This window comes from Callorhinus ursinus, unplaced genomic scaffold, assembly GCF_003265705.2.
Source record: "Callorhinus ursinus isolate GAN/ISIS: 27379988/994484 unplaced genomic scaffold, GSC_fseal_2.0 scaffold32, whole genome shotgun sequence".
Lineage (NCBI taxonomy): Eukaryota > Metazoa > Chordata > Mammalia > Carnivora > Otariidae > Callorhinus > Callorhinus ursinus.
The window spans coordinates 10,898,167-10,918,470 of NW_027397094.1; the positions used below are offsets into that span (position 1 = coordinate 10,898,167).

The 20,304-nt window shown below is 39.6% G+C and overlaps 1 protein-coding gene across 1 annotated transcript in view; it reads right to left on the reverse strand.

Annotated features, from left to right (window-relative positions):
- RYR2 (ryanodine receptor 2) overlaps positions 1-20,304 on the reverse strand; it is a 728,853-nt gene that overhangs the window by 266,249 nt on the left and 442,300 nt on the right. Inside the window, exons 26-27 of the mRNA XM_073878937.1 lie at positions 4,455-4,614; positions 1,285-1,432 (exon numbers count right to left, since the gene is read on the reverse strand). Coding sequence (XP_073735038.1) covers positions 1,285-1,432; positions 4,455-4,614 — 308 coding nt within the window. The remainder of the gene's footprint in view (positions 1-1,284; positions 1,433-4,454; positions 4,615-20,304) is intronic.

A 20,304-nucleotide genomic window follows, 5' to 3' on the forward strand; every position in this document is an offset into this window, starting at 1 on the left:
AGGGAATATCTAATTTTATTTGCAGCAAATGTAAGGATTCAATATCTACTAAGAGCTCTTAAGATGTTAACTACAGACTGAATCAACTCCAGAGACTGAAATCTGGAATCAGAATGCCTGGGAATGGGATTCTGCATCGACAACATAGTAAATGGAAAGGCACAGCAGTCTGAATCTCAGGTTCCTAATCTGTAAAATGAGCATAATGCATGGGCCATCCCCACAGGGTTACTACTGTGAGGATTATGTAATTGTAAAGGTCTCAGAAATACTTGTTGCACATGATAAGCAGTATATAAACATTAGCTATTATTACTATTTACAGTCTGGATTTCTATGCACAGATACAACACTGAAGATATTGGTCATTAGAGAATATTAAGGATACATTGTTTAAAAACTTTCTATCAAAAAAATGTAGGCACTATAAGGAAACACACATTGTTTATTTCACTTTGCCAATTTTAAAATATGGATATTCATACCAACTCAAACTTCAGGCATAGGATAAAGGAATTGATACTGATATTTTAAACTATATTCTTAAAATGTATTATTTTAAGGGGAAATGTGTTCTTTATAAGACGTCTGAAAACCCATTTCTTCAACACAAATTTATTGAATACCTATTCTAATGTGTTTATCTTAAAGCAAAATGTTGCACTAATTAGTTACAATTACCTATAGGTATGAGTATAAAATAATGAAGATTCAGAAGACACTAGCTAAAGCAATTAAACCAACTCTTTTTTGAAGGAGAACTGGTGGGGTCGGGTGGGGGCAAAACCCGAGTTAAGAGAGTTAACCGCTCACCTCAAACTCTTTGGGAAGGTAACCCCACTTTTTCCCCCGGCAGAAACACTGTGGTCCTGAGACGCTCAAATGGGAGAGGAGTCTAATCTCTCAAGTGTCCTTCAGGAAAAAAAAATGCTCTAAACCACTGGCCTAAATTACAAACTAGATGACATCCCAAAGGACTCATCCTATACTCCCCACTTTTAGTTAATTATTTGGCTTTGAAGAACTACTACACAACTTTGCAGGCTGAGAGGAAGAAAGGAAAACCAAAATACCATGGTCCTGGGGGCCTGGGTGGCTCAGTGGATTAAGAGCCTGCCTTTGGCTCAGGTCATGATCCCAGGGTTCTGGGATCGAGCCCCGCATCGGGCTCCCTGCTCGGTGGGGAGTCTGCTTCTCCCTTTCCCTCTGCCCCTCGCCCTGCTCATGCTCTATCTCTCTCTCTCTCTGTCTCAAATAAATAAATAAAATCTTTTAAAAAAATACCATGATCTTGATCTGGCGCCTCCAGGTTGTAGCCATATCCCAGCAAGGTGCGCACGGCCTCACGGAGGCTGTCCTTATTGGATTTCTTGGTGCGGTCATCTAGAAGGGCGTAGGGAACCAGGCGAGGGTTTCTTCTGTTCTTTACATCCTACAGGAAGAGAAAAGATGTTGGTCATCAAAGCAGTACTAAAGCAATTGTTTTGGAAATATGACCTAATACAATAGAATGTGAAGCCCGTGAGGTAAAAGCTGCCCCTCCCCTACCACCTTAGTCTTCTCAGGTAACAGAAGTTACTGAACCCCTAGCAATATAAAAGATGGAATCAAATGAGTAAGTGTAGGCCCTCCCCAGGAGAAGAAAAGTAAAAAACAGTAATAACAAAAGCGAACTGGAAGGATCTCTCCATCATCTTCCATCTGCTGGGGTCACAGGGCAGTGGGTGAATTTAGAGAACACAGAATTTCCTTGCACAATTGACAGACAAGTCTTTGTTACAAAAACAGCCAAATGATCACTGGTCACCTCTCGGTGATTTTAGTCTACAAACAACACATGGCTGCTGTCTCTTTCTCGGAAAAACCCAGGGTGTTAAAGACAGCCATTCTATGAACTCAAAGAGCCTGAACAATATGCATTAGGGTGACTCCATCAACCTGTGAAGCCAATTAATAGCCAAAGTACTGAAAAACCTACAAAACTTATGATTTGTCTATGACAAAAGAGGCTCCAGGTTTAAAATGTGATGAAACTGGTGTTGGCAAAGCAAGAAAGCTGGATATCCTACTATCCTGGCAAAAAAAATCACTTCCTTCCATCCACTCCCTGAGACTCTCCTGCAGATTTTGTCGGACTTTCTAGGTTTCTGGAAGCATTCCCAATTTTCAGGTTAACCTGAGCATGACTACGAATGAGGAGGCTGTGGATCCTCCCAAACCTTCTCAAAACAAATACGCTACATGGTGGATGGGGTTTGTCTTGGTTGGGTAGGAGCAAAGAAAGCTTTTCCTACTGTCTTCTCCCCTAGTCTCTAGCAAATTTGTACTAAATATCTGCTCCTGAATACATGAACATGAACTGACACAGTTGAGGGGTCAAGATCAGCTAGTTTGTTTGGCGGGGAGCACCACTCCAAAGCCACCCCAAATAAATCAACAGTGTAAACATCACCCCACACTCCTTTCTACTTGGTTTTAGCCCCCAAACTTTTCCTCTGTAGAAAGTCTGAAGCCTTGAATGAATCATCCTCTCTAGAGATGGTGTCCTGGGACTCTGTTAAAAGGAGCTCCCCAGGGGATTCAATGCACAGTCATGGTTTGAAAGCAGCTGTGCTAGAGAGACAGAGAAGAGGGTAATTCAAGGAAACTGCTCTCAAGGACTTTCAGTGAAGTTCTAAACTAGATTATGTTAAGGTGATGGAAGGTGATGGAAAATTCAAGACAACATTCATTCAAATAACCCGGCAAACATGGGCTATATCAGTGGGGAATGTGGTGGAGGGATGGGGTGCAACCTGGGGGAAGGAATGGGGAAATGATTCGGGCATGTTCAAAGAGAGCCTTGTGTTTTTATGAGGAACCACATGCACAGGAAGGAGCACCCCCACCCCCAGAAGAGAGGGACCTCAGGGAAATCCTGGTTTGTCTGACAGAGCTACGTGGTCTTCAAGGCAAGTAAGCCCTCCTTTTGCAGACAGCCAGTGTGGACCCCTGATCCTTCTGGTGTATAAGGTTCAGGTTCTCTCTCTCTCTCTCTCTCTCTCTCTTTCACACACACACGCACACACACACACAATGCTGGAGCAGATGTAGTGTTGACATTCTCATCAGTTACAACCAACTTATTCAATATAAAAATATATTTTATGAGGTACATCAAGGCTCTTCAATGTTTCTTTAGCCTTCCCAATAGCAAGAAGTCAGTGGCTTAGAAGGATTTTAGAAGTTCATCTTTTCAAACCAATATTTAGGCTGTTTCCTGGACCACAGTCTAAGCCTGTAAGTAAGAATCCATTTTAGTCCTAAAGAATTTTAAGTAAAGGAAGGCTAAACTGAGCTGGCAAGAGGCACTGCAACAAGGAAGTGAAGAATTTTGGCTCTGGAGTCAGAAGGCTTGATCCCAAGCAGGTCTGCCACCTGCTAACTGTGTAGCGCTGGGCAAACTGCTCCCAAGAAGGCTCCCCGTGCACCATATGTGAACTGGGAATAAAAATAATCCCTCCCTCACAGAACTGTTGTCAGAGTTAAAGAGAATATGTGTAAAACTCTAGACATGGGGACTGCCACCTAATTGAATAGCAAACTGCCGTACGTATTTGGTCGGGCCCCGGCACTGCTATGAGCCTTTCTCATATGTAAGTTATAAAATGACATTAAATCACTTACTGATGAGGAAGACAGTGGTGCAGAGAATTTAAGTAGCCTGCCCAAGGTCACACAGTGACTCAGAGGCGAGGCTCAAATTTGCTCTTCGGCCCCTCTGCTATGCTGCCTCGGGATGTACTCAATGACTGTTAGTCACTCCCGCTAGCACCAACATTAATAGAGATCCATGCCTCTAACATCCAGAAACCTCAGAAAACTCTATCCTTTACTAAGTTTAACAAAAACTCAGTTGGTGGTAAAACATGACCTGAATTGATGCAAGCCTGTTTATAGGCTTTATTTATCCCTCTTGGTATTATCATGCCTACACTGTGCTGAACAAATAGTAATTTACATTCTGCTGTCCCGCTGAGGGTGCTAAGAAACATGTAATGTATCACTGTATCGCCATTCTGGAAACCGAAAGATATCTGGATTCTGACATTCATCTGACCCTGGGGTTTTTGAATGAGGAACTGTGGACCTCTTTTATTATTATTTTATCTCAACTGTCTCATATTTCAAAAGTTTCTCCTTAAATACAATCTCAGAGAGAGAAATGCCATGAAACCACGTTATAAATGACTGTTCTAGTTAAAATTCACTGTGTACCTCATGTGAACACTCAGGGTTATGGTCATCTGACTTCTTGAGTCCAGCACTGAACAGGTATGTCAGTGCATATGTACATGAAGATATGTATCTGAGTTTCAAAACAGTCATTATTTAATCTCTCCTGTTAGGAATTATGCTGATTACCACTTAAGCAAATCTCAGCTTCCATGCTGTCAAGCTAAATTCCCATGTACCTGTTGGATGCCGTAAGTCCAGCCCTGCCGGATTCGATCCCGGGCCCACACATTATGAGCATTTTCTGCCAACTTGTCCACCATCGCTTCCTGAGATGGGGTGAGTTTGATGAAGCTCAGGTCCATTGGGGCAGGCTTATACCCACTTGTCAGCTGGTAACTACAAAGCAAAACAAAAGAAATATAAAATTGGCCTTTCTGAAAAAGGCAAGGCTTAAAAATCCCTGTAACAGTCTTTTTATGGCCCCACCTACCTCTAATGGTTCATTTAACCACGTGGTTACCACTGGTGAGCAAGCCTGGAACCCTTCACTTAAGCTAATAACTCATTAGGTAGAAAAGCCACACAATCACGGTCTTCATTTTTATACCAATAAAAGTGAAATGAGACAACTTACCGATCTCTCAAAGTTGAGAAAGATTTATTGAGTCCCTAACTGATGAGGCTTTTCTATAGTACAAACCAAAATACTGGTTACCAATGAAAACATCTGATGGATTTCTCTTCTTATTCTCATTTTCTTCAACTTTTAAATGTTATATTAGTTTGTATATTTACATATTTAATAAATCCGTGGATCTTTACAGATACTAGCTGTTTATTATTCTATAGGTAAATTTTAATGCATTTATAAATTATTTTCCTATTCGCTTTTCCTAGTTATAGAATTTAGGAAGTCTCTGGATAAGACAGAGTAGAAAATCCCAGATATTTAATCATCCAGAAAATTATTAAGGCCTGGATTTTAAGGAACTCTTCCCAGAGACTACTTCCATACTCTGAAATGGAGAGAAAGTACTAAAACAAGTATAGGTTTTCATCTTTTGGAAGAAATATAAAATTGAAAATATAAAATTTTCAGTATGTACATATTGGGGCATGGTACATACATGGTACCATACATGGTACATAATACTGTCCTGCTCCCCAAAGACACGCACAGAGTCACCTCATTCTATTTAACTACTGAGATTCCAACAAAACCTATTTTATAGCTGCTTCTCTTACATTCTTCTGTCATTGTTATATTCCCTATTATCAACTAAGCCTTGAGGTCAGGATTTGTTTCTAATCCATTTTTCTAACTGCCATTATACTTGAAATAGTGCATGGCAGATAATCAGCCTTTTGATCTATAGTTTTTGAAAGAATTAGTAGGGAGAAGAAAGATGGAAGAGTAGGGAACCTTGTTTCATCGGGTGCCTTGTATTTAGCTAGGTAACTATCACATCATTCTGAAAACCTATGAATTCAACCTGAGATGTAAGAAAAGAATTGCTGGAATTCTACAAATAGAAAAGTGACCACTTTTGGCAAGGTAGGAGGTGCAAAGTGAATTGGAGGGGATATATTGGAAGATAAACAGCACGGGGAGGGAGCCTCTGTAAGCCAGCTACCGGAGAGAGATAGAGCCCCAGAGCACAAAATCAGTGCTTTAAAAATCTGCTCCAATGAGAGACATCCCTGCCTTAAAGGTGCTCAGATGGCAAAGCAGGGCAAAATCCTAGGTGGGACTGTGTGGTCTCAGGATCCCCAGGGTCACGGAAAGAATGGGGGTGCCTGAGCGGGCAGAGTTCCCAAGCACTGGAGCAGGGAAACTGGCTATGGTCAGCGAGCCCAGGAGTGGGCTCTCAGCTCAGTTTGCCATAAACCGTGAATGGCAGTACAATCGGGGACCACTCTCTGTGTGGAGGTCCTGCAAGTGGCAGGCCGGTGAGAACCCTCTTCTCTCCCCCCAAGAAGATAAGCACGGTGTGCTTTGAAGGAGTCTGCAGAGTTCGGTGCACACAAAAGTGAAGACTGCTTTTCCCTAAAGGTTTACTTAAGTTAGGGGGCCGAGATCTTTCAGCTTGGGCTGGAGATTGGGATGCGGCCATTTTTATTTTCATCTTCTAATGCAGTGCAGAAAGACTTCAGGGAATAAAAGCCACACAGAGCAACCCAAAGCACCTTACACTGAGACCAGCCCCCCGGCAAGGGGCAGTGCAACTCCACCCAGGCAAAGACACCGGAGAATCAGCGCAACAGGTACCTCCCCCAGAAAACCAGCTGTAACATCAGTGGAATACCAAGTTTACCAAGCACACAGAATTGCAAAACTCCAGTGCTAGGGGAAAATAGTATATAGTATTTGAGATTTTTTTCCCACGATTCTTTTATCCTTTCAGTTTATAATTTCCCTTTTTTTTTTCCTTTTCAACTCATTTCTTATTTTAGCAACTCTTTGTTTTTTTCTTTTTTAACTTCCATTTTTACATTTACATCTTATAGCTATATTCTTCATTTTTGGCTTCCTTTCAATGTATTCAATTTTATTTTGTGTGTGTGTGTGTGTGTGTGTGTATAAAGTTTTGCTTTCTTTGCAATTTGGGGATTTAGGGTCTTCTAACAGAGCAAAATACACCCAGGACCAGGTAGATCACCCTGTTTTGTCCATCTGGGAGATTATAATCTTTTTCCTTTTTTTTTTTTTTTCTTTTCATTTTTGGTTTCAGACCGCTTCAGCTTTGTCTAGTGGGTATTTCGCTTGGGTCATGGTTGATATTTTTTATTTTGTTCCCTCGTTCATCCATTCTTCTCTGGGCAAAATGACTAGAAAGAAGAATTCACAACAAAAGAAAGAACCAGAAGTAATACTCTCTGCCACAGACCTAATCAATATGGATATAAGTAAAAAGCTGCAATTCAGGATAACGATTATTAAGTTACTAGCTGGGCTTGAGAAAAGCATAAAAGACACTCGAGAATCTCTTAGCGCAGAAATAAAATCTAATCAGGTTGAAATTTAAAAATGCTTTAACTGAGATGCATTCTAAATTGGATGCTCTAACAGCTAGGGTAAATGAGGCAGAAGAGAGAGTGAGTGACACAGAAGACAGGATGATGTAAAGGAAGGAATCTGAGGAAAAGAGAGAAAAAAACTAATGGACCATGAAGAGAGGCTTTGAGAAATCAGCGATATCATAAAGCGAAACAATATTAGAATTATTGGGGTCCCAGAGAAAGAAGAAAGAGAGAGGACAGAAGGTATATTTGAGCAAATCACAGCTGAGAACTTCCCTAATCTGGGGAAGGAAAGAGACATTCAAGTCCAAGAGGTAGAGAGAGTGCCCCCACAAAATCAATAAAAATAGATTAAAACCCCAACATATAATAGTGAAGCATGCAAATTTCAGAGATAAAGAGAAAATCCTAAAAGCAGCTTGAGGCAAGAGCTCCTTAACCTACAATGGTAGAAACATTAGACTGGCATCAGACCTAGCCACAGAGACCTGGCTGGTCAGAAAGGGCTGATGGCATGATATATTCACGATACTAAATGAGAAAAACATGCAGCCAAGAATGCTTTTTCCAGTTAAGGTGTCATTCAGAATGGAAAGAAAGAGAGCGAGCTTCCAGGACAAACAGAAACTAAAAGAAACTATGATTACTAAACCAGCCCTGCGAGAAATATTAAAGGGGATCCTGTAAGTGAAGAGAGAGCCCAAAAGTAACACAGATCAGAAAGAAACAGAGACAATCTACAGAAACAGGGACTTTACAGGTAACACAATGGCACTATATTCATATCCTTCAATAATTACTCTGAATGTAAATGGGCTCCATGCTCCAATCAAAAGACACAGGGTATCAGACTAGATAAAAAGCAAGACCAATCCATATGCTGCCTACAAGAGATGGATTTTAGACCCAAAGGCACCTCCAGATTGAAAGTGAGGGGGAGTAGAACAATTTATCATGCCAATGGACGTCAAAAGAAAGCTGGGATAGCAATCCACATATCAGACAAATTAGATTTTAAACCAAAGACCGTGGTAAGGGATGAAGAGGGACACTATATCATAATTAAAGGGTTTATCCAACAGAAGATCTAACAATTATAAGTATTTATGCTCCTAATTTGGGAGCAGCCAATTGTATAAATCAATTAATAACCAAATTAAGGAAACAAATTGATAATAATACAATAATAGTAGGGGATTTCACCCCACTCACAGCAATGGGCAGCTCATCTAAGCATAATATCAACAAGGAAATAAGGGCTTTGAATGACACACTGGACCAGATGGACTTCACAGATATTTACAGAGCATTCCATCCTAATGCAACAGAATACACATTCTTCTCAAGTGCACATGGAACACTCTCCAGAATAGAGCACATACTGGGTCATAAATCAGGCCTCAGCCAGTACCAGAGGACTGGGATTATTCCGTTCATATTTTCAAACCACAATGCACTGAAACTTGAACTCAGTCACAAGAGGAAATTTGAAAGGAACTCAAACACTTGGAGGTTAAAGAGCATCCTACTAAAGAATGAATGGGTCAACCAGGAAATGAAAGAATTAAAAAAAAAATTCATAGAAACAAATGAAAATGAAAACACAACTGTTCAAAAACTTTGGGATGCAGCAAAGGTGGTACTTTTAAAGGGGAAGTATATAGCATACAAGCCTTTCTCAAGAAACAAGAAAGGTCTCAAACACACAACCTAAACTTACACCTAAAGGAGCTGGAGAAAGAACAGCATATAAAGCCTAAACCCAGCAGAAGTGAATCCATAAAGATTAGAGCAGAAATCATTGAAATAGAAACCAAAACCACAGAACAGATCAACGAAACTAGGAGCCAGTTCTCCAAAAGAATTAAAGATCGATAAACTCCAAGCTGGACTTATCAAAAAGAAGAGAAAGGACACAAATAAATAAAATCATGAATGAAAGAGGAGAGATCACAACCCACACCGAAGACATACCAACAATCATAAGAACATATTATAAGCAACTGTGTGCCCCAAATTAGGCAATCTGGAAGAAACAGATGTATTCCTAGAGATGTATAAATACCAAGACTGAACCAGGAAGAAATAGAAAACCTGAACAGACCCATAACCAGCAAGGAAATTGAATCAGTAATCAAAATTCTCCCAACAAACAAGAGTCCAGGGCCAGATGGCTTCCCAGGGGAAGAACTAATACCTATTCTTCTGAAGCTGTTTCAAAATACAGAAAGGGAAGGAAAACTTCCAAACTCGTTCGAGGAGGCTAGCTCTACCTTGATTCCCAAACCAGACAAAGCTCCATCAAAAAGAAGAAATACAGACCAATATCCCTGATGAACATGGATGCGAAAATACTCACCAAGATACTAGTCAGTAGGATCCAACAGTACAGTAAAAGGATTATTCACCATGACCAAGTGGGATTTATTCCTGGGCTGCATGGGTGGTTCAACATTTGCAAATCAATCAACATGATACATCACATTAATAAAAGAAAGGACAAGAACCATATGATCCTCTCAATTGATGAGAAAAAGCATTTGACAAAATATAGCATCATTTCTTAATTAAAACTCTCCACAGTGTAGGGATAGAGGGAACACACCTCAATATCATAAAAGCCATCTATGAAAAACCCATGGAGAATATCATTCTCATTGGGGAAAAACTGAGAGCTTCTCCCCTAAAGTCAGGAACATGACAGGGATGCCCACTCTCACCACTGTTGTTCAACACAGTTCTAGAAGTCCTAGTCTCGGCAATCAGACAACAAAAATAAATTAAAGGCATGCAAGTTGACAATGAAGAAGTCAAACTCACTCTTCGCAGATGACATGATACTTTATGTGGAAAACCTGAAAGACTCCACCCCAAAATTGTGAAAACTCAACAGAAATTCAGCAACGTGGCAGGATATAGAATCAATGCACAGAAGTCAGTTGCATTATGTGCATTATGCACTAACAATGAGACAGAAGAAAGCAAAATTAAGGAGTTGATTTACAATTGTACCAAAACCGATAAGATAACCAGGAATAAACCTAACCAAAGAGGTAAAGGATCTGTATTCTAAAAACTATAGAACACATATGAAAGAAACTGAGGAGGACACAAAGAAATGGAAAAAGCATTCCATGTTCATGGAGTGGAAGAATAAATATTGCTAAAATGTCTACGCTACTAGGGAAATCTGTACATTCCATGCAATCCTTATCAAAATACCATCAAGTCTTTTTACAGAGCTGGAACAAATAATCCTAAAATTTGTATGGAACAGAAAAGACCCTGAATAGCCAGAGGAATGTTGAAAAAGAAAACCAAAACTGGTGGCATCATATTGCCAGACTTCAAGCTCTATACAAAGCTGAATCATCAAGACAGTATGGTATTGGTACAAAAACAGACACGTAGACCAATGGAACACAATAGAGAATCCAGAAACGGACTCTCAACTCTATGGTCAACTAATCTTTGATAAAACAGGAAGGACGATCTAATGGGAAAAGGAGAGTCTCTTCAATAAATGGTGCTGGGAAAATTGGACAGCCACATGTAGAAGAATGAAACTGGACCATTTTCTTACACCACACAAAGATAAACGCAAAATGGATGGAAGACCTAAATGTGAGACAGGAATCCATCAAAATCCTGGAAGAGAACACAGGCAGCAACCTCTGTGACCTCGGCTGCAGAACTTCTTGCGAGACATGTCTCCAAAGGCAAGGGAAACAAAAGCAAAAATGAACTATTGGGACTTCATCAAGATAAAAAGCTTCTGCACAGCAAAGAAAACAGTCAACAAAACTAAAAGGCAACCTATGGAATAGAAGAAGGGATTTGCAAATGACATATCAAATAAAGGGCTAGTATCCATGATCTATAAAGAACTTATCAAACTCAACACCTCAAAAAACATAATCTATTCAAGAAATGGGCAGAAGACATGAACAGACATTTCTCCAAAGAAGACATACAATGACCAACAGACACATGAAAAATTGCTCCACATCCCTTGGCATCAGAGAAATACACATGAAAACAATGATGAGATACCACCTCACACCCGTCAGAATGGCAAAAATTAACAACTCAGGAAACAATAAGTGTTGGAGAGGATGAAAAGAAAGGGGAACCCTCTTACACTGTTGGTGGGAATGTAAGCTGGTGCAGCCACTCTGGAAAACAGTATGGAGGTTCCTCAAGAAGTTAAAAATAGAGCTACCCTATGACCCAGCAATTGCACTACTAGGTATTTACCCCAAAGATACAAATGTAGTGATCCAAAGGGGCACCTGCAACCCAATGTTCACAGCAGCAATGTCCACAATAGCCAAACTGTGGAAAGAGCTGAGAAGTCCATCAAAAGATGAAAGGATAAAGAAGATGTGGTGTGTATATGGAATATTACTCAGCCATCAGAAAGTATGAATACTTACCATTTACATTGATGTGGATGGAACTGGAGGGTATTATGTTGAGCGCAATAACTCAATCAGAGAAAGACAATTATCATATGGTTTTACTCATATGTGGAATGTAAGAAACAGCATAAAGGATCACAGGGGAAGGGAGGAAAAACTGAATGGGAAGTCATCAGAAAGGGAGAAAAACCATGATTTACTCTTAACTATAGGAAACAAACTGAGGGTTGCTGGAGGGGAGGTGGGCAGGGGGATGGGGTAATTGGGTGATGGGCATTAAGGAGGGCATGTGATGTGATGAGCACTGGGCATTATACACAACTGATGAATCACTGAACACTACATCTGATACTAATGGTGTACTATACGTTGGCTAGTTAAATTTAAATTAAAAAAAAAGAATTAACTTTACATGCTGAATTAATATAAAGGTACATGTATCTTCATCTCACAGATTCTCCTTTGTACAAAGAAAATTCACCAGCTAATTATGCCAGGTTAAACAAGATGATCAGAAGAGGAGAAAATGCTGAGATAAAACTAAGTCATCTCTTTTAAGTATTCTGGGCTATGGCTAGCAGAATTACCAGGTAAGCTTCTTTATGGCAGGGAGTTCGACTGCTTTATTCCTTGCTATCCACAAAACGGAGAATAGCATCTGATTCATGGTAGGCAGTCAGTAAAAATATGTTGAATGAATCCATGTGTTACAGCAAATAATTTTTAAGCATGAATAAAGCTGAGATTGCCTTAGTTACTATTTCATTATAAGACGTCTCGTATTTTATAAACCATTTATCTATAGACAAAAGTATTGGAAATATTTTGTTTTGTGTAAGGGGATTAGATTAGTCTGGCAATTGTAACAATTATGGCTAATTACGGCCTTATGTCATTCAATTTACATCCAAGCCACGTTTATAGATGAGAAATTTTGTTCTGTTTTAAATCAGAACTCTGCATGTTTAGGTAATCAACAATATTTTTTATTTCATTTTTTTTAAAAAGAAGCCACATGGGATTTTTTATTTATTTTTATTTTTTAAAAGTATTTTATTTATTTGTCAGAGAGAGAGAGAGAGAGAGAGAGCACAAGCAGGGGGAGCAGCAGGCAGAGGGAGAAGCAGGGCTGAGCAAGGAGCCTAATGTGGAACTCGATCCCAGGACCCCGGGATCATGACCTGAGCAGAAGGCAGACACTTAACTGACTGAGCCACCCAGGCGTCCCACATGGGATTTTTTAATTGCTCATACAAATCATTGTATGTCAGAGAATTCTGATTCTAAATAGATAAATCTGTAAACTGTAAGCACAGCCTATGTACAAGTTCTCATTCAGAAAATATTTTTTTCAAGAAAGGACTCCCAATACATTTCCAACGTACCAACAGATGATCAAGCTGGCAGAGTCTGATTTCCAAGTTTAACGTGACTTGTTGGAAGCAGCATTAGGAACAATGACAAAGAACTAGCTTCGCTCCTGTACCATCTTCCTGTCTGTCTGCTTGACACCCTCCCCTCCTGATTTCCGCACAACTGCCCAGCACAGGGTAGCCCAACAGCACACAATTCTTTCTTCTCCCATTTTCCCATGGCCCTGAGCCCTCCCAGCCATCACAGAAAGGACACACAGGACAGAGTTCTGAAACTAAACTATGAAAAATTGATTAGAGCCTAAGCCATCTTAATGAGCGATGTGTGCATTGAAAAGAGGAAAAATCCTCTCTGGCAACCCATTTTAATGGTAGACCTCCCAGCAATATCTCATATGGAAGAGGGGGGGATGTTTGAAAGGTGGAGGACGGGAAGGACGTCCTTCCAAGTCAAAGACTATAGGTAAGTTCTACTAATGTGTAAAGCTGGATAATACAGGACATAAGTGTTTCTCTTGATTTTCTAAATTTTTCCCCTCCTACGTGGAATATCTACTAGAGCTGCTTTAATTTGTGGTCACAATGAAAACCCATGGAGATGTATTTGCATCCGTTGATTTCAAACAGCACAATAATTAATTAGTTCATGCTCACTATCAGATGTAGACCACAATTCATTTTACTTTCCTAAATAACCCTGTGTGAGGAAGGATTTGAAGGTTCAAGTGATTCTTTTAAATGGCTAATAATCCCTTCCCAATTAAAGTTACCAACTTCCATTTCACCTCAACCTTACTTCCATACTGTTATACTTCAAACCGTCTACAGTAAAGATAAATACAAATATCTTTGAAATTCATAGACTTCAACCTACTGTATTTGATAAAAATGCTGACATCATCAATGCCTAACTAATATGAATCAGTATCAACAATGATTTATAGAACTCTTTTTGTTTGTAGTACATGTTGACAAAGAATCAAACCACTGATTCAAAATAGGATTTTTTTTTTAAAAGCATAAATGAACTTTGGCAAATCGTGTGCATTTCACCTTATTAATGTAATTTCATTAGGTACATAAAGGTCAACCAACTGCTAATTGGAAATATTATCTTCTTGTGGTTGAAAAAGAACAAAAAGCAAAGCTTTTGAGAAAAATGAGATTGACACAAGCCTTGGAAGCTAAGTGGTTTCAGGTAAAGTTTCAGATTAATTTCCAGAAATTTAAAAGAAATGAAAGAAAGACTGCTGTACCAGTTCTTGGGAATTAGAATTTCATAGCCCAAGTAATACAGAAAAGTAATATTAGTAATTACATTAATACAAAATACATACAGCTCATATTAAAGACATTCATGTGTTACATCCTACTTTCTTGAGCTTCCTGGGAAAATTCTACCAGAATCAGTCAATAGATATTTTCTCCTGCAAGCTATTTGTTTAGTTGGTATCATTTTAACTTCCTTTACCTTAATATGCAAAGTCCCCATTCCATCAATCATTCTGAAATTTAGCTAATGAGGAATATATGTGGAACTAAATAAATACCTTCAATATACTCACTTTCCAAGGTATCAAAATTCTTTTGCAGTTATTAGCTCTCAATTTTGGTGTAGCATATAATCCAGTAATTAAAATAAAACAGTAAGATTAATAAACTATATATACTGGGCTTCAGTTTCTTTTTTAAAATACCTTTTTGCTCGGAAAAAATAAAAACAACTGGCAAACTGCCAGTTTCATCTGCATTAAATTACCAAAGATGCAAACAAAAAATTGATAACACTTGGCCCCACTGATGAGCTGTCATGTTAAGTAGCTATTTAGTTTTGTGCTTCATTCCCACCTGACCCACTTTGTTCCTAAGCAGGTATTCTAAATGAGCCTTTGAAAAAAGCGTTCACTATATCATCACTAAAGGGGCAATTAAAGTGGTGCGCAAAAAACATGGCAGAATACCAAAAACACTAAGCAGAAAAACCTTTTCTTTTTTTTCTAGTCTCTCCCACCTCTCAAGCTTCCTTGTTCAGTAGGAATCAGGTTAAATGAAGCTTGGAAGTCTTTATGCTGTGAAGGATGTGCAGTAAACATGAAAAGATTATGTCCAAGTTCAGTGGATGTTAGGTGTGAATTTCAAAACCAAATCAGCCCTTCAAGTACCTTGGAACAAATGGGAAAATCTCAGATGACTGCACACCAGAGATAATAAGGACAAGTTTTGCTGGAAGCACATCTACTAAAAATGCATACTGGGCTGACATTTTCACAGAAAGAATAGAGCGAGAATTAAAAAACCCTTCTCTAGGAAACAAATACAGGAGAATTAATTTCAATGTAGAAATTAGAAAGGAAACAGGCAAGGGATATATTTTTTCTAGGACTTCACTTCTTTGTCTTTAAGTAAATGTAATACAATGAAGTGCCTGGGAGGCCTCCCTTATCCCACCCAATTCCTTTTTTATCAATTTCTTTTTACTCCAAGGCCTTCCGTTACCCCACAGGCCCTTTGAAACAAAACCACAAGGTATCCAATGCCCCAAGGAGGGGTCATCTCAAGAGAGACCACAGAACGCCATTCTTGGCTTTTGGATTTTAAAAAATAGGCTTTGAAAATTCACTGCAGAGACAAAAGTCTTTTAGATAAAAGGCCTTCTGAAATTAAAAGTTATGCTTTTTGAATATCAAAAAAGCAAACCCTTGAGACTTGAGGAAAACCAGATAAAGACTCCTTCTCCTGCCCAGACAGGTTCCAGAACCTAGAGGACAGGGGAGCTGGAGGGAAGCCAAAGCTCCCCAACACCCACTCAGGTAGAGACAAGGAAGATCCCAGGGCCAAGGTGAACTTCTGTCTTGCTTCCAGAGCATACAAAGGAAAATGGCCAGGTCTTAGAATCTCCCACACTCAACCCCTCCCTTGCACAACACAACTTCAGAAAAATAGATATGGCAACCAACCAAGTCTAGGCTGATAGGCCACCCTCCCCACTTGCTCCACCAACAGACTGCAATACTCAAATTGCCAGAAAGAGTATTCTTAGGTTTCTGACACTCCCTAAATTGACTTAAAGGAAGCTAAAAGAAGAGCAGTGACCTGGAGTACTCACAGAAATGAGAAGAAGAAACCCACTGTATAGACCCATAACCAAAGACCAGCGGGGAAAACGGTTATCCCATAGGATACCAGCAGCGGTGAATGAAGACAATTGACAAAGATACTCCTCTGACCAAACTTGAGTCAGGCTCCTCTGAGCCCCCCTCTTTTGGATTGGGACTCTGACCTTGGGCTCTGTCCTTGTTCCAATTAGTTCCATTTTAGCAAGAACCCTACTGGATCAGTTTAACAAAAATCCTCCATCCTTGATATCTGATCACAATCTTCATCTCCCACCCTTGATATCTTATCACAAGGTCTGCCTTCAAACAAGAATCCTATCAAGTTCCTTTTGCAGAATCCCCCTTCTCCTTGATGTTTCCTATTAGTAATCTTCGATCCACTGCCCTCCTCCACCCCTGACCCTTACCCTTGGCAATAAATCCCCACTTGTCCTTGTTCAGAAAGGAGTTCAGTTTGACACAGAGGTCTCTCTTCCCCTATTGCAAGAGTTCCTGAATAAAATTTGCCTTTATAGCTTTGACTTCTGTCCAGCTCCAGTTTGCTTTGACATAATTCAGTCATCACGGCAAAATCAAAGGAGGTGGACCACGGATCCAATGGCTCCTCCCCAACGGGTGAGTGTCCCAAACACAGGTAGCCCCAGTGGTAAGAGGGAGGTAGACATTGAATTCAAATTCAACAACGAATACTCATTCAGTGGTAGAATTAAAACATTCTAGGCCCTATTCTAGGAACTAATGATATATCATTGAATAACATGGACAAAAAAAAGTATCTTCATAGGAATTATGTTCTGATGCAGAATCAGGCAATAAAGTAAGTGCAGAACGATAGTATGTTAGAAGATGTAAGTGCTGTGGGGAAGAATAAAAGAGAAAAGGGGGCATGCGGAAATGTACAATTTTAAAAAGGGAGCAAGTTTATTTATTTTTTATTAAATAGGGAATAATCTTAAAGAAGTGAAGAAGGATTGCTTTGAGAAGATGGTATTTGAATCAAAACTTAATGGTGAAAATAAACACAGAAAACATTGATTTTAACAGAGTTTGCACTGAACAGACTAGGATTAAGTTTCTAATACTAAGCTTCATTCTGGTGCAAGGTCCATTGGGCTTAAATATGAAATTAAACCTGATCAGAGAAAATAAAGAACATTACATATTAGCACATTTTTAATTCTTTTTAAATTTTTTATTGTTATGTTAATCACCATACATTACATCATTAGTTTTGGATGTAGTGTTCCACGATTCATTGTTTGTGCCTAACACCCAGTGCTCCACGCAGAACGTGCCCTCTTTAATACCCGTCACCAGGCTAACCCGTCCCCCCACCCCCCTCCCCTCTAGAACCCTCCGTTTGTTTTTCAGAGTCCATCATCTTTCATGGTTCGTCTCCCCCTCCGACTTACTCCCCTTCATTCTTCCCCTCCTGCTATCTTCTTCTTTTTCTTAACATACTGCATTATTTGTTTCAGAGGTACAGATCTGTGATTCAACAGTCTTGGACAATTCACAGCGCTCACCATAGCACATACCCTACCCAATGTCTATCACCCAGCCACCCCATCCCTCCCACCCCCCCACCCCAGCAACCCTCAGTTTGTTTCCTGAGATTAAGAATTCCTCCTATCAGTGAGGTCATATGATATATGTCTTTCTCTGATTGACTTATTTCGCTCAGCATAACGCCCTCCAGTTCCATCCACGTCGTTGCAAAAGGCAAGCTCTCATTCCTTTTTACGGCTGCATAATATTCCATTGTGTATATATACCACATCTTCTTTATCCATTCCATATTAGCACATTTTTAAATTTGTGGTTTGTGAAATTTACTCATTACACATAAAAGGAGTGTATAAACCTGTTTTTTTTCCCCTTCACGATCACAGTGCTTCATCATTAAAGAAAAAAATCCAACTGTATTTGTAACACCATCTTTCATTTAGGTATGTATTTACGTAAACTGAATGTGGTACATGTGCTATGTCTATATAAACAGTATATATATATATATATATATATATATATCGGGCCTACACAGTCAGCATCCAAGTCTTCAAATTAGAAAGTCATTTATATATACCTATATGCATTGAGAATATCATTCTTAGCCTTTTATGTGCCCCCATATGCCTGAGATACCACTCATCCCTTCACTTCCCATCACTACCAGGGGCTTCATAGAATTAGTGGTAAGAAGGTGATGGGAGACAGAGGGAATTTACCACTGGATTTAAAGACCTCTCAGACAATTCTAAACACTACCAATTCATAATTCAACACTAGCTGTTACCTCCCAGTGATATATACAGGCAACCAGTTCCTGATCTACTATGCTTGTGCTATTTTAATAACACAGATAAGTGCTCAAGTTTTAACAAATGGCATTGGTATTCAGACAAGATTTTTTTCACTTTCTTAAAAGATTTTATTTATTTACTTGAGAGAAGAGAGAGAGCGTGCACACACAAGCCAGGGCGAGAGGCAGAAGGAGAGGGAGAAGCAGACTTCCTGCTTGAGCAGGGCGCCTGACACGGGACTCAATCCCGGGACCCTGGCGTCATGACCTGAGCTGAAAGCAGATGCTTACCTGACTGAGCCGCCCAGGCGCCCTGTTCATCAAACTATGCAGTGTGTCCAGAGCTTCACTTTACAATAAATGTAGGAAGATCTATGAATTTAAGAACTGATGATAATGTTACACTCTTCAATTGCCTGCTTGTGTGTTTTGAGGAGGAATAAGAAGGGGGGAAAGAACTGACAAATCACACATTCCACAAAAGTCCTTAAAGATTTTTAATGAAATGGTATGTTTTATACGTTAAGGAAAAAAATACTCAATTAGCCTATTTTCAAATAGGAAATGCAACATATAATTCAAATGACGCTTTGAGTCTATGGGCATCCTTAAATCTGAAAGTGGGTCTCTTGTAGACAGCATGTAGTTGGATTTTTTTTTTTTTCCATCCAGCCACTCTGTGCCTTTTGATTGGTAACCAGTCAACCCATGTGCATTTAGAGTAATTGTTGACATGTAAGAACTTATTCATGAATGCCATCTTATTCATTACTTTCTGGTCCTTTTGTATTTTCCCCCTCTGTTCATGCCTAGTCTTGTACATTGGTTATACTCCACAGAGGTATGCTCTGTTTCCCTTTGTCTTTTGCAGATCCACTCTAGGGATTTGCTTTGTGGTTACCTTGTGAATTACATAAAATATCTTATAGATAAAACAGTCCATTTTAGGCTGAGAGTAATGTATCTTCGAACACCTGTGAAGGGGGGCAAAGGGAGAGAGAGAGTATCCCAAACAGACTCTGCGCTGAGCAAGGAGCCTGACCTGGAGCTTGATCTCACGACCCTGAGATCATGACCTGAGTTGAAATCAAGAGTTGGACACTCAACCGACTGAGCCACCCAGGTGCCCCGGCGGCTATAGTTCTTATCACTCTTCTACTTTGATTTCCATACTATAGTCGCATGGTTAACACACCATCCAAATAAAGAGTTACAGGTCTCTGACTGTCTGATTTTTCCCCATTATCAGCGTGCTGTTAGCTTTCACATGCTGCTATATTCTTGGGTTACCGTCTTCCCATTTCAGCATGAAGAATTCCTTTCAGCATTTCTTGCAAAGCAGGTCTAGAGGTGGTGAACCCCCTCAGCTTTTGTCTGGGAAAGCGTTTATTTCTCTTTCATATGTGAAGGATAACTACCAGATATTCTTGGCGGGCAATTTTTATCTTTCAACACTTTGAATACATCACCCCACTCTCTCCCGGCTTGTCAGAGTTTCTGTTGAGAAATCTGCTGATAGCCTAATGGGGGTTCCTTTGTCAGTTACTTTCTTTTTTCCCTGGCTTCAAGATTCTTTACGGCTGATTTTTGACAGTTTCATTAAAAAGTGTCTTGGAGAAGGCATTTTTACACTGAGATAACAGGGTATGCTATTAGCTTCATGGACTTGTACATACAAGTCTTTCCCTGGGTTTGGGAAGTTCTTGGCTATTTTTTCTTTAAATAAACTCTGCCCCTTCCCTTCCCTTCTCGAGCCTGATCATTCAGATATTTGCTTTTCTGATAGAACCTGAGAGCTTTTTTAGGCTTTCTTCACTCTTTTTAAACTTAGTTCCCCGCTCCTCTTGTAAGTA